Genomic DNA, 15,407 nt, shown 5'->3' with positions numbered 1-15,407 from the left:
CAGGAACAGAACAATTCCTAAACCACTAAAGCATTTCTCCTCTTGGACATGGAATTACAAAAGGCTCAGAAATTAACTACAAAGAGAACCAATAAAAAAGTGCCTTCACACTTGAAATGTTTAATTTCCCAGTTTTGAAGCCAGGTTTTTAAATCAAGGTGTGAAATCCTGTATAGAGCAAGCCAATGACTGGGCTGCTCATTATTTTGTTTTGCAGTCATTACCATTTCACAGATATTTATTCTTTTCAGCAGAGACCATGTGGTAGCACATACTACAGCAGTCACTCCTTGTTATTCGTCTTCACCTGGGCTAAAGGCATTTTGCGCAATATTATGCAACTTTCTTCTCTGTGATTTTTCTTTTAGAAAACATTGTGTTTTATAGCATTGTCTGTGCGCTTAAACTGAAGGGAAAATTGAATTCCATCAAAGTTGGACAGCAAAACCTCAATCCACAACTTCCTTTTGAGTGTTATTGCATGTTTCAAACTCAGCTCCTTTACTTACACATCTGAAATCTTATAAATCATTAAAACCCCCCCTACTCTTCCATCACACAAAAACTTCCATATTCTATTTCCTCCCTCCTCCTGCTGCTGCTAAGTCTCCTGATGAATACTGACCAAAAAACTACCTTGAGGTCTCCAATGAAAAGTACAGCCAGATAGAAAAGGATGGCAGGACAATGCTATTAAATGAGCACTTAATGAGTTCCAAATTTCAAGCCTCTGCTATGTTGGTTTTAACAATAACAAAAACCATCCTTCCAGACACGAGTGGCTCTGCCTGATTACAGCCTGCAACCTGCAACACTGCACTGAGATTATAAATGTCTTGTAAAACACAAAGTAAGTGGGCGGCTATGCATGTAACTACAAAGCAAATGTAACCCAACAAAGCACACGGTGGCATTTTCTTTCTCACTGAGCACAAGACAACGCTTATTTTCCTACTGCTGTTCCCAAATAGGTGCAGGAACTAGATGATATTCATGTTCCCCTTCCAACCCAAACTATGCCATGACTCTATAAAATTTGCCAAGGAACACCGTGCTGTTATCCACCAGGGCCTGTCACTGCTCCAGCCGGGAATGCTGCAGCAGAACGGTGGCAAACAAGCGGGACGCAAGGCAGCTGCTGGCAGGGACACGACAGCAGCCCGAGCTCCCCATGGCGAGAATGCGGGAGAAGCAGCCCCTTCCCCTCCTACAGGCACCGCCTCCCCCGGTCCCAGGGGAGCCGCAGGCTGGGAGAGAGCCCGGCCCGGGGCTACCAGGCTGCAGCAGCCTCAGGCCCAGCCCTGCGCCACTCGCACCCGCACCTCGCACCCCACCAACCCGCTGTGCTGCGCCGCCTGCGGCCCGCCGGGGCCCGTCCCGCTTACCAAGCCGCCGCCGCCCGCGTCCGCCACATGGTAAGGGCCGGGAGGGAGCGGGAGCGGCCCGGGAGCCGCAGGAGCGCGGCCGCGCTGAGGGCAAGGGCAGCGGCAGCCGCTTCCGGGCACCGCGGTCCGCGCCGCCCGTCCCGCCGGAAACCGCGCCTCACCGCGCGAAGGTTCCGGGCTCGGCTGCGGAGGAGGAGGGAGGGTTTAGCGGGAGCACCGCGGCGGCTGGGCGGCCGGGAGCGGAGAATCGGGGAGAGCTGGATGTGTAATGCTTGGATCAGGGATCCCGCACTGGGATCAGGAATCCCTCACCGGGATCAGGGATCCCATACCGGGATCATGGAGCCCTCACTGGGATCAGGCATCCCCGCACCGGGATCAGGGATCCCTCACCGGGATCAGGGGGCTCTCACACTTGGATCAGGAGTCCCCGGACCGGGATCATGGAGCCCTCACTCTTGGATCAGGACACTCTCACACTCAGATCATCGATCCCCGCACCGGGGGCATGGATCCCTCACACTCGGATAAGGGATTCCCACACCGGGATCATGGAGCTCTCACACTCGGATCACGGATCCCGACACCCTGATCATGGAGCCCTCACACTTGGCTCAGGGATCCCCGCACCAGGGGCATGGAGCCCTCACACGGCGGTCCTGGATTAGTCACACTTGGGTCATGGATCCCCGCACTGGGATGATGCTTCCCTCACATCGGGGTCATGGGTCCCTCACACTGGGGTTCTGGATCCCCCACACCCCCGTGATCGCCTCGGGGCCTCGTCCCTGTGCCCCTGGCTGCTCTCGGGCAGGCCTGGAGAGGTGCTGAGGGCAGCCCAGCCTGGATGGGGGCACCCGGGGCTCCCACGCTGTTACAGGAAAGATTGTGATGAATCCCCTGCTGTTGTTGTGCCTGGGGAGTGCATGACATGGGTGGCAGTGCTGCCTTGAAAGCTGGAAAACACAAGGTGTTTCCCAGTGGGTTTCTGTGAGTTGTTGGGGTTTTTTTCTGGCCACAATGAAGCAGGAGGCAAAGGCGACGTCAGAAGACTTCATCAGCTCTGTCCATCCTCTGCTCACACAGGACCACCTCTGGTTAGGTCATTTCTGAGCCGTGCGTGGCACACCTGTCCCTCAAGACCACATTGGAGTGCTCACCTGGCAATGCCAGTGCTTGCTGACTTTAATAGCAAGTATTCCCTTGTGCTTGGTCTGAATCTTTCTTGTAACATGCCCACAGTGGACAGGGATAATGTTACATTCTCCAGTTACCTGTTTGAAGATTGTTGCCATGGCTCTTCTCAGTCTACTTTTCCTTAGATAGAACAACGCTAAGTACTTCTTCTGTGGAATGTCACCAGTTGATTCACAGCTTCCTTTCTGTAATGTGGCCAGAACTGGGTGTCACATGCTGAGAGACAGAAAATGAGATTTGGGGTGCTTTAGAGGTCAGGTTTCTGTTTATACTGTCAGATTTTTCAAAGCAAAATATATTGCCTAAGGATGACATAATACACACATGTATTTTCAGGACTAGGATAAAAGTTGAGGTGAGGCACGTGTTTTTGTTTTTGCCTCTTGCTTGCCTACTTTGTGACTATTTATTTATAAGTTTAAGGGACTGTATTTTAAATCTTACTTTGCTTTTATATTTTAGTTTGACCAGTTATTTTTGTAATTTATGTATAATTTTTTAAGACACGTTTCAATTTAAAAATATGAATGATGACACTCCATAGGACATGCTAACAAAAAACTTTTAATGAATAAATACTATGTAATTCTTACTCCAAACAGTAGAGAGCATCATATTACTAAAGGTTCCAATTCAGGCTGCTTTCTCTCCAGGCAATGTGAACACGCTTAACAAAATGAGCAAATGTCACCATCTTCTTTGGTTCTAGATTAACAATTTGATGAATTATTATGACAGATTGTCAGACTCTGGAAATGATGAATGTTTTGCACCTTTAACCTGTTTTTTCTTCATTTTCAGTTGTGAAGGTATGAATACTCCTATGAGGGTGTTCTCTAGGAGTGCAGAACACCTCGGAGCTGGAATAAAACTATGAACAGTTAAAAGATTGTATGAGTCTTTATTCTTCCCTGGAGACCCTGCTTTGGTGGGAACTCTGCATCTCTCATCTCTGTGCCAGAGCAACCAAGGACCCCTGCTGCCCCTAGTCTGCTACAGGAGCTAAAAAGGGCAAGGGTGATGTTTGGGAAAGCAGCAAAAGCTGACCAGGCAGAAAAAGTGTGTGTGACCATCCTGTTTTCCACACCTGGCACCTCCCAAAATAATGAGTCATTTCCCAAAATCATCAGCCTGCCTTAGAAAAGTTACCTTTGCAGTTGTTCCCTTTTTTAGTTTTAGTTTGTGCTGTGGCTCTTGTATAACAACTGGTGTTCCCTTTGCTTGGTCTCAGAAGAATAAAATGGTAAGTTGAGAGGCTCAGAGCAAGTTGCAGTGGGAGGAAAGAGAGGGTAGCACTGAAGTTGGGTCTGGAGTGAACCTTCTTCCCGCTTGATCTTGTGCAATAAACCACCCTTACACAGCTTAGTACAGATATATCCTTGTCAGTCCAGCCTCTGGCCTGGGCTCCCTTTGGAGGTGTTTAGGTTTCAAGGCAGAACAACTTGCCTCCAGTGCTTAGCACCAGCATTTTCAAACACATCTGTCCCTGTGCTGGGCATGGGTGCACATCTGTGTGTATTAACTGACCTAATTCCTTCATTTTCTCTTCTCTGTTTCCTGCATTTCTCCGTTTCAGATCCTCTGAGCCTGCCCACTGGAGGATAGGCAGTGCTCTTTCCTGTTGCTTGAGATCTGGACTTGTACAAGTCCATGCCTCATGGCAGCAAAATGCTGAGGAATAGGAACTAATTTTATACCTCTTGATCTGTTTCAGTCACCCTAGAAGTAATGTTTTAATTTTCTTAACATACTTACTGGAAGAACAGGTTTGCCTTTCCTGACCTCACTCCTAAAATATTTCTTGTGTAACTTCTTAAAAAGTAGCAAAGTACAAGGAAATAGTAGTGGAATGGGAATGAATCACAAGACTAATCAGCAAATGCAACCCCCCCCCCCCCAAAAAAAAAAAAAGAAAAAAAGAAGAAGAAGTGGCAAAACTCACAGAGTTGTTTTCCTGCCAGCTTCCTTTTGGCTCTGATTTAAAGGTCGGAGACTGACATAAGTGGGAAACTCCAGTTTTCCCCAGGAGTGAGTAAATAATCTCAGTCTCCCAAAGCTATATGGCGAGGTCAGAAGACATTCTATGAGGATATTCCCAATAATGAATAAAGCTCCTGGTTACAGATCCTACCTGGCTGAATCCTGACACACAGTCAGTGTACAAATCCACCTGCACACACTGGGGCCCCCTTTTACAGTGCCAGAGCTTGATTTATTTTCTACAGCTTATGTGGAGAGCACTGCTGGACACTTAGCTCAGACTGGTTGCTAAGAGTGTTAACAACAGCAATGGCTATTTTGTTTCTTATTTGGACACACTCCTGGTCTCCAGTGATTCCATAATCTCTTGAAGAAAAATACTCCCCTCTTGCCCTCCCCTGAAACTTTTGTGCCAGCAGCACTTGCTTGCACCTACCAGAGTTATGCTCTGGAGTCATATTGTGTCAAACACTTGTAAGATTGAACTTTTTCTTTCTTGCATTTTTGACTGAATTCTGCATGAACCCTCACAATTGCAAAACTGCAACAACAGAATGGAGGGAGGAGGGATAAAGTGTTACCTGCTAACCCCAGAGAGGGAGGAGCTCCCTACTTCAAACATCATCAGAATTATAAGGAAGGTGTGTACTTAGAGCACTTCCTCAATGTAGAAGTTCAAGCACACTATGCTGAAGACCTGTCCTGAGGGTGCTGTAGAAAGTCTCCAGAGGGTCATTTCATGGGGGAAAATCCTGCCAAGAACCATTATGCACAGCTTAACCAGGGAGAAGAGAATGAGATGGTGAGTTTTGTCTCTGTCTAGGTCTTTCTTAGCTTGAAGCAGAAGGTGGCACATGTTCTGCAATAAAATGCTACAGACTGTAATTGAGTTATTGCTAGTTGGGGTGTTTCTTTGGCAGAAACATCCTGTTAGAAATGGATATAATTTTTTTTTAGCAGAATGAAAATAAGGTTGATTGTGTCCATTGGATTTAACTGGTTATGCCCTCCAACAGGGGATGACGGCTCAACATATTATTCATGTGGTGTTACAAATCTAGATGGAGATGGTTTAATATGAGCTTGAGAGATGGGCCAGACTGGGATCTCCAACCATGTGACAGCTGGGTCTCCAGGATCAGCTCCAGTTAGAGAACAGGAAACCTTGGCTTTCTCCAAAACATAAAAACACCTGTTATGTGTGCATAAATTACTGACAAATGCAGTCTGTTGAATTGCCAACCCTATCTCAGAAGCTGGGATTCTTAAATACTGAAATACTATATTTCTTTCCAGAGTTTCCCAGGGAGAAATGTGTTTGCATGCATTTTGTAACATCTGGAAATAAGTCCAATGTTTACACCAAATCTCTGGTCTCCTGCATGGCAATGCTCTTAAATAGTAAAGCCAGTACACGATTGAAGTGAATTCAGTGCTTCTGAGCTGTTTTGGCATTACTGTGTGTTATGAGTCAGGTATTCACATGGATTCTGTCCATCTAATAGATTCTGCTGAAGATGTCAGATCCATGATGCAGCTGTACAACACCAGTTCTTAGGTATATCTGGTAAATGCAGTGCATCTCAAAATTCCTGTGCTGCAGAGCCACTGGAGCACTGCTGTGAGTGCCTGCAGAATTTCAATAGCAAAGCTATTGGAACACAGTCATTTCCAAGTTGACACAACTGTTCACTTTCAGAAATCCTGGAGAAGTCTTCAAATTCTCCTCACTGACATTATTGTTCTAGTGAAAGAGACTGTGTCACGTGCAAACATGGACACCTGTTATCTTGCAAAGAAAAATGTAGATTTTCAGACTGCTCTCTCAGCTATCCAGGGAAGGGGAGATGCCTCATTTTGCGTAATGCAGCCCTGGGGAATGCAGCAGAGAGTCACCCAGCAGCACGGAGTGAGCAGTGCAGGAAGCACAAGGCACTGGCTCCGCGGGTGGGGACTAATTAGCCCCGTGCAATGCAGAACCCGACTGGCTCCGCCGGCCAGTTACTAAACCTGCTGGCAGCGCCCCGCTCCTGGCTCTAGCCCTGGTGCTGATGTGCCACTGCTCCCCAGCTCCAAACAGCTGCTGGGTTTGTGCCTCTGCTCCACCCCGCCCTGTCCTTCTAGGACTATAAACACCCTGCTGTGCTCTCACCACTATCAGTGCTGTCTCTAGCAATGCCAGAATTGAGCTGGAGCTAATTAGGTTTAAGTGGATTGTCTGGTGCTGTGTACAGTCACACTGTTGTACCCTGAATGTTCACTTCCAGCTGTGCACTGCTGGGACACCCAAGCTGTGCTTGTATGGAGCCAGTTATCCTGAAGATGTTTTTATTTCTCACCAGTACCATACTGAGTCCATGTGTCCTGAATCTGGTGCTCAAGGATCTGTGAATCTGAGGTTTTCCATGCACAGCTACTGTGTGTGCCCAATGTTGAGTCAGTCTTCTCTATGAATCCAGACTGTATGGCAGTTGCCATGCTCTCCATGCCTGCAGTGAGTCGGATCAGAGCTCATTCACCTGGGGTTTCCAAATGGAAATTGAAGAAAAAATACTTGTAAAGCACTTGAGTTGAAAATGCAATTAAAACTGGAGCCAAATTATGTTAATTTAGGCAGGAATGCACGTGTGTTTGTTACATAGATGCAAGAGAGAAAAAAAGTATGATATAGAGGAAGATATCCCTGAGGATGTATGAGGTACTGTAAGAGGACAAGAAAAAAAGCAATGTGTGTATAGAAAACAGAGAACAGCTAATATGTGTATTTGTGTGAAAGGAAAAAAGAAAGTTGTACGTAAATGAGAGTAGTTGTGAAGAAAGAGAAGTCTTTAAGTAGAGGAGTGAAGAAGAATATGTGAAGTAAAGAGAATTTAATTTTTTTTAAATTCAAAGCCATAAAAAATATTTTTGATGCTGTTTTCAACAGTCAGTTAATCTACCTGAACCAAATTATTAACAAGAAGTTCCTGACTTTTCAAATATGGGGAACTCTAATAAGAGGAAATGCTTTGAAGATTTCTTCTGTTATTTCCACTTCTTGGTACAGCTGAGGTGTTAGATAGTCCTGGATTTAAGAGTAATCACTCTGACTTAGGAAATCTAACCTGTATATCCTTGTGTATGTCTTCAGGATTACTTTACAATTGCTGCAGAACATTTGCTTGAATTAAACTTCACCCTTCTGCTATGCAGCTAAAACTTAGCAAAGTGTATTCAGAGCATGAGATAAACTCTTTCTCCACAACCATTTGTAGTACCAGAAAGATCTTAGTAGTGTGAGAAAACTCTGGGCACAGCAGCTTGCCTCAGGGAGGGCTAATAGTATGCTTCCCTTCAGAAAAATCTGCTTGAAGATTTTGAGAAGAAGTACATTTACTGTGGAATACAAAGAGGAAGTAAAACCACAGCTTTATGCTCTCTGCCAATTTGATGTTCTTCTCTGCACAGCTTGGGAAAAATCATTCCCTTTGCACAAAACCTAAAGTGTGAACCTTAAGTCTTGCAGTGCAAAAGATTGTGATAGACTTTGGCAGGCTGCTGCTTTGGGAAGGATTTCCCAGCAGCCTGTCCTAGGCATGTGTTCCCCCATTTCTTGGGCTGAAGGAATGGAAGAACTGCAGTCAATCAACTGGTGCACCCCAGTTTACTGCTGCATCTTGGCAGCTGTCTGCACCCTTTGAGATGCCACAATTCTGAAGGGAATCTGGTACAGGAATTTTATATACTTTGAATTTGAAAAATGTAACTTGAAAAATTAAAATAAAATCTGAAAGGTACAATCTTGTTGCTAATGGAACAATAGTGAGTGTCGCTACCGGTTTCGGAGAGAACAGGGACAAACCTCTGATGAAACACGTTCTGGTTGGTAAGACTGAGTTTCAGTTATTAAATTGCTTGTGAAACTTAGCCAGTCTTTCAAGTCTAATCCTATTAACTGTTGTTATAGCAACAGGTTGCTCATAATAGGGTACCTGGTGTTGGGGTTGCAGAAATATGACCATTCACAGCCATTGTTTAGGTTCCCTGATGGTAGCTACAGGCTTTGTTTTTACCAAAGAAAAAGCTGCTTGAGTTTGTTTGACATTTGCATTTAAATTCTGTTGTGCAGATGACCTGGCAATAAGAGGCAATTTTTATTTTAAAAATAAGTAACAAAGACTTGCTGGACACTAGACTGATAAGCCCTTGAATGCTGGCTTTGTGTGATTGTAAAAGCAGCTAAGAACCTTACTTGCCACTGGGCAGGTCTGGCAGCTTTTTCTGTCCAATAATCCTGGCCGCTTCTTAGACCCTTCACTCACAAGTCAAAGCATTTTGTTACAGTCACTCCTGTGACTGTTGCGAGTCTCGAGAGAAAAGGGATGTTAATAGATGAAGAAACAAAATTTTACTGTACACTACAATTTATTAATTTTTTTTCTATAGAGATGAGATGAAACTGTATACCAGCCAATTCTTTAGATGGTGTTACCTCCTATGAGGAGTCTTACAGATAAAATCTTAATTTTATTTTCCACCATTTCCTAGTCTGATGCACTCAAGAACCCAGATTTTTGACTGTGAACTGTTTTATATGCCAAATGCACTCATTTAACTCCAAAAACTTGCTCATGCATTAGAAAAGTTGTCAAGCTGCAAATCTGTATTCATCAGATCCTCTTCAAAAGAAGCATGTCTGCACGAGTGCAACAAAATGAAACACAGCAAAAGTTATTTCCTTAACAACATAAAACTAACCTGACAGACATGTTCTCGCTGCAATGCTCTCAGCAGGACTTCTGCCAGCCTTGAAAGTATTGTTTGCCATAGTGGACATGCATTTGCTTGGAGATCCTTTTAGCAGAGGCTGAGTGAATAAAGAATTTCTAAACCCTAATTACTATAAGTCATTCATGTGCCTAAACAAACCTGCACCATGTGTGTGCCTGTTCCTCCCTTCTTCCTGCAGGTTGTGGATACCTCTGTTATGGGTCTAATATTCACCTTTTTTTGTGGAAGATAATAGTTTTAAGAATTTTTCTAAAGAATTTAATTTTTACTTATCTGATGAGAGAGAAGTTTCTTCTGTAACAAGGAGTTTTTCATGTATTATTTTTTTTTTTTATGAATGCAGCATTCATTGCTATAATCCTTCCAGCTGAAAGCACCGGGCCAGAAAAAACTGCTCAACCTAACAGAACATTCTGTACTGAAGTTAAGCTTGGAAGGTTCTGGCTCAGAGAACTTTGGCACAAGTCAAAGTTGGAGCTCAGTCTATTTCCCTGCCTAGCTTTACTTCTCAGTGACGTGGCCCAGGTGACCCACTCCAGACATTTCCAAACTGTGGGAAATAATTTGCTTTGGCAGTAGATTTCTTCATGGACACCCAGATGCATCAGTTAACATCTGATATTTATTCTTTCCTGGCTGACTTGCTGTAGAACTCCTAAACAGCTGTATTCAGGAATGTCACACTCATCATGACATGAACCAACAAACCTGAACCATTATCTCTATTCATATGGCAATTCATGCCCTTGAAGGGTCAGAACAGCTCAATGGTATCCCTCTGTCTATCTGTCTCTCTGTCTGTCTCAGGAAAGTCCCTTGTGAGAAGCAGCAAGATCCAGCACGCAGCATAATGACTATCTTAAAGAACATGTCTTTTCTTCCAAGATGAGCTGTTTTCCTTGTTTCCCTCTCTTCTGTATTTCAAGATGAGGAATACTGATGCATGCTTGGTTCTGTGGAGTGTCTTGCAATCTATGGATTCAAATCACTTTTTGAGTTGAAACTAATCTGGAAAAATATATGCTGGCATAGGGGGACTCATATACATATCTTCATATATTAGTGCGTGGTTTCCTAGGCAAAAATACAGAGAAATACAGAGTTTGCTCTAGTTTTGTGGTTATGTTGTTGTGTCGGACTTGGGAAACCATTGAACATTTCAGTGAAGAACACTGCCAAGAGATGATGATCCCAAATGACTGGCAAACATAGGCAGAGCATTCACTCTCTCTCTTCTTCATTCTATTAGTACAGCCTTACTGACTCCTCAGACATCGGGTGTAAGACATAAAAACTGAAAATTAAAGGAGTGATTCACAGGCAGAAGCTAGATGCACATGGCAGCAATCCTGCTATTCCCCACCCTGATATTCATGCCCATCCCAATTTGAAAATACTATTCCAGTTATTCCAGGTCCAGACAGATACTGAAGGAACTCCGAAGGTGTGTTCTTTTAACAGTTCTTCCCTTAGGTGTCTCTGTCTCCTTGGGAGATCCTTTGCCTCGCTTACAAGCTGTGAAGCCTGGATCCAAGCTAGTAAGCAATCTGGATCCTGCTGGTAAGCATTTGCTGTGAAGAGTAAATTCACATTGTCCTGTGTATTATTCCATATGCAGGTGCTGACACTATTTCTTTAACCTTTTTGGTCAGGTTATAGCTAAAGAGAGTTGAGTGGAGACTCTTTACCCTGTTACAGGAGCATATAAATATTAATTGCACAACTGCCACACCAACTGCCTCCTAGCAAGCTTGCCTGTTTGCTGTCCTCCATGGGCTTCCTTCTATCTCCTGCAGAGTTGCCTTATTCTCTTGGCTGCTCAGAGATTATGGAAGCCTTTGAAAATGAAGTGTGCTTATTTCACAGGTGGTATAGCCACTTTCCTGTGTTGTTTACCATAATTTTTCCTCACAGTTCCCAATTTCTTCCCCTTAGAAACCTCTTGGATATTGCCTAGGATGACAGAGTCTGTCTTTTGGAGAATGCAACAGAGCAGGTGTGCCGAGGCAGCATGTGGAACCACTGGGCAGGGCCTGCATTTCACATAACAAGCAAAGACTCCAGCACAGAACCAGGAATTATGCATTAGTCATCCTTACAATTACATTGCCTTTTCTTCTCACCTTATAAATGGATCTTGCAATATCTGTGGCTGCAGATATCTGATCCTCAGAAGCAGATTACACAGGTTCTGCAGATATACTCAGAAGAAGGAATTGAGGAACCTTAACGCTTATGCCAGCAAATTCTCCTGGTCACCTGATGTAATTGCAGCCTGGAATCTTCCATCTTAGCTTAGGCTGCATCTTCTCTATAAAGGCACTGTAGATGTTTTGTTTCACATTTACTGAGTCCCTGCTAGCAGTACTGAGAGGAAATTTGCCATGGTACCAAGACCTGCAGCTCTTAAAATGTAATGCTGACAGACATGTTTTGGGAAAGTCACCTCACTGTAACAATTTCCCCAGCTTTTAAAATGGAATAATAATACCTACTCACACAACTAAAATGAGTTGCTTCCTTTGGCCTTCTGACATATAAAGCATTCTGCAAGGATTCATTAGATGTTCTTTCTAATAGTTGTTATTATTACTATTATTATCATCATCATCATCATCATCATCATCATTAGCTGTCAGGCCGATGGCACATTGACAAGCTCCAAAATCCCCATACTGGAGCTGTCATGGAAGAGGGTAACAGCTCCAAAAGCTGTGTCTGTGCCAAGTTGTGCACAGCAGCTCCAGCTGGTGCAGGCACACAGTGTTATTCACCACCAAGCAGAGACACTGGCTGAGTGTCTGAAGTGCATTAGTGCAGATCACTGCTAGAGCAGTGATCACTTCTAAGGCAGCAGTTCTGCACTGATCATTCACCATCTCCTGGTACAAATGTACTGAAGCTCTTCAGCTGTCTGATCCTTAGGAAAGCTGATGGTCAAATCTGAATTCCTGACTTGGATTAAAGATTTAAAGCTCTATATTTTGTTATCATTCCTGCTCACACACACACAAAACAATGTCTCATGCTGAGTTTCACAACTACATAAGAATAGTGGTTAGGTTACAGCAATCTGGATTTTATGAAGGTGGATGAAAATTGTCTTGAAGACGCAAATTTTTTGGTAATCATGCTAAGGATACCTAAAGTAGCCAAATACAAGTTCTATGGCTTGTTTTTCACAGTACCATACCTAACAGCAGCTATGGCAGAGCAGGGAGTGACAGGAAGCTGTAGTATTCCAGGCATTTCTTTAGGAGAAATAGTAATAAATTTTGTCTTCTTTTTGCTGTACAGGAGATATTTGGCTACAAAACTCAAGGCTGCCGAAGGGCCTTGTGCATTGCTGGGTTCATCTTGTCCTGTGGGGCTCTGAGGCTGCTGTTTTACTGGAAGCCAGAGTGGGATGTGTGGACAAACTGCATCCGATGCAGCTTGGAAGAAGCTGATATTGTTCTGCTTAGAACAACGGTAGGCGCCTACTTTAATCTTTTAATTAGTCCCTAGTAGGTGGCTATTTGGAAGGTGAGTTAACTGTAAGGTATCCAGTTGGCTGAAATGTCTTACATTGCTGGTTTCCTGCAATAATATCCTATGTGCACCATCGTTGATCTAAAGAACTTCAAAATATCCCACAAATTATGTGTGTGATGATGATGGGAATGGAGTGTAACAGATCAGACAAGGTGAAAGACATTGGGCTGATAAAACCTGTAATATCTGTGGTTTCAAGACTCAGGTTCTCAGTCCTTCCTCCTCCCTTCTATCATCCCTGTGCTTTCTACTTTGTAGCCTTGTGCTCCAGATTCTAAAGCACTTGTTTGTTTGGCAGTATCCAGCAGGTGCCGTTTCCATCACTTGGCTGTTCTGACAAAGATGTCCCTCTCTGCCAAAATTGATCTACTGGGCCAAATTAAAGATTTGTCTAGCAGTGTCCTAACAGTGTCCAAGTGTGTCATGAGGGATACAGAAGTACACAGAAGAGGCCAAGCCTACATTGACTGCTTGTTTTCTTGGCTCTGTGTTTCTATTTCCCATCAGCTTCCACCATGTCCAATAAGCTTGCAATCCTGCAGTTAATGCTTTCAGAGCTGGCACATTTTGCTTTAGTTTCCTGATACAGGTCACTCCTGTTGAGGGCTGTACTGAAGCACTGCAACATATGCAAACCCTTGGTTTTATTTCATGGAAGCCACTGCAACACTAAAGAAATAAACTGAGACTTGGATCTGAATACCAGCTGAGCCTGAATACTCCAGAAGCTGGCAGAGTTGGTTTACTTCCAGAAATTTGATTTGTTCTGCTTCAAAGATTTCTGAACAATGGCATTTTCAATGTTTGCAATTACAAAACAGATCACTTATTGCCTCTGTGTTTGAGCTGCCTTCTTAAACTAGCACAGCAGCATGTAGCTAAAGCCCCAGGTTTTGAAAATCACAGATCTGCCTGTTGAATACTTTATAATGAAACAATCTGCATCCTAATAGTCTGGGGATATGTTTTTTCTTTTATTAAAAACATCATATTAGGCTTAATATCCCTTCTTAATCTTCAATTCAGTTTGCATTTTTAATTACCTATTCTTGTGTGTAATTTTAAAAAGATGTGCCATGCCAAGCACTTTTCAAATAAATGAGTTTTAAAATGATCCTTTGTGTAATTAAACAGGAATTGAATCATATTGTATGTTCTTGTTATCAAGAAGCTTTCTCAAAAGTGCTCTAAGTGTTTGAAAATTTAAGATTTCCTTCATAATCATTTGTGTTAAAATGATAGTTTTGTTTTGTTGTGCTACATTATGATTACATCAGTTCTCAAATGTGATGGCTAGTGCTAATGAGGATACAAGTAATCTCATCAGCTTGATCCTTGGAATTATCTTTTGCTTCGCATAAAACCTTAATTCTTAAGTCATCATTATCTCTGCATTTGCAATATAAGAGCCTATTAACTCTCTTTGGTTATTGAATTTTGATTCACTTTAGTTTAAATGATGAGCACCTGTGTTATTCACTGGTTCCCATCTCAATCTGAATCCCAATGTCTACTCATTCTGAAATCTAAATTCAAGATAAATATCAGAAAATAAATGTTATTCTACTCAAAAGACCAGTTTAAGAAGAAAAACAGGCAAATAAGCCATATAAAGTTATTAAAGTTCTTTTTTTAACAATTAAATTGTTCCAAAGGGCTCATATTTGGTACCGAGATCTTTTTTACTCTTCCCTTTTCCAATTAAAGTTTCATAACTGCAAAATTGCTCACACACAGAATGTAAGTCAGTCTCATGGTTGGCCTTAATGCATGTAGTTCAGTGTTTGGGACTGAAACTTAGCATGGGGCTGCTCAATTCAGTAGTTCCTCCAATCTCTCAGAGTGTACTACCAACCCTTGTCATCAGGCAGTTCTAATGTTCAACTTGCTTTATAAAAAAAGTGAAGGTCATGAACTCAGTTTGTGGTAAAAGCTTGTCTAAGGTGCCATAAGTGTTGACACTTCCAATGAAGTGTTAACTCAGGAGTGGCTGTAAAGGCACTGGCACTGAACATCCATTTTGCAGCACAGCACTGTGTTCCTTTTGATCTTCCCTTTACAGCACGGTCACTGCATCTCAGATTGCCCTGTGCTGTTTGCCTGCCCTAGATCTTGACCTGGGTGTTCACATTCCATCCTTATCAGCCACACACCAGACCTGTGGTCACTGAAGTGTTTGCAGTACTCACATTTTGACAGGACAGTGGTTCCGTTCCTATTCTAATGATTTTTCTCTAAATCACAAGTGTTAGGAGGCTTCTGTTGGCTAATCCTTAAAAAATGCCAGAGTAGTACCCTAGAAAGGCTGCTGTAATCATTGACTCCAAGGTGAAAGTGAATTTGGTCTGTGTTTGGGGCAAATTGTGACATTTCTCTTCTATACCCACTTAGGATGATTTTCGGACTTATTCTCGTAAGACTGTGACATGGATCTCTGTGTCTGCATTTATGAAAAGCAGATCAGACAATCCAGCCACTGAGGAAGACTCAATCTTCAGCAAAGCCATAATGAAGCCAAGTTTGCTAGTAAGTAAAGTATTC

At 43.1% G+C, this 15,407-nt stretch overlaps 2 protein-coding genes across 5 annotated transcripts in view; one reads left to right on the top strand and one right to left on the bottom strand.

Moving 5' to 3' along the window:
* The window catches only part of OPA1 (OPA1 mitochondrial dynamin like GTPase), a 49,409-nt gene extending 47,899 nt beyond the window's left edge, over positions 1–1,510 (bottom strand). For all 4 annotated transcript variants that reach the window (XM_058030942.1, XM_058030944.1, XM_058030943.1 and 1 more), the window contains exon 1: positions 1,386–1,510. In XM_058030942.1, coding sequence (XP_057886925.1) covers positions 1,386–1,414 — 29 coding nt within the window. In that variant the 5' untranslated portion in view covers positions 1,415–1,510. The remainder of the gene's footprint in view (positions 1–1,385) is intronic.
* A 3,791-nt stretch (positions 1,511–5,301) lies between these two features.
* ATP13A4 (ATPase 13A4) overlaps positions 5,302–15,407 on the top strand; it is a 36,817-nt gene continuing 26,711 nt past the window's right edge. The window contains exons 1-3 of the mRNA XM_058031276.1: positions 5,302–5,364; positions 12,630–12,803; positions 15,258–15,392. Coding sequence (XP_057887259.1) covers positions 5,302–5,364; positions 12,630–12,803; positions 15,258–15,392 — 372 coding nt within the window. The remainder of the gene's footprint in view (positions 5,365–12,629; positions 12,804–15,257; positions 15,393–15,407) is intronic.

Source organism: Melospiza georgiana, chromosome 10 (genome assembly GCF_028018845.1).
Source record: "Melospiza georgiana isolate bMelGeo1 chromosome 10, bMelGeo1.pri, whole genome shotgun sequence".
NCBI classification, from domain to species: Eukaryota; Metazoa; Chordata; class Aves; order Passeriformes; family Passerellidae; genus Melospiza; species Melospiza georgiana.
Note: the sequence above shows the minus strand (reverse complement) of the source record. Positions and strands in the feature narration are given on the sequence as shown.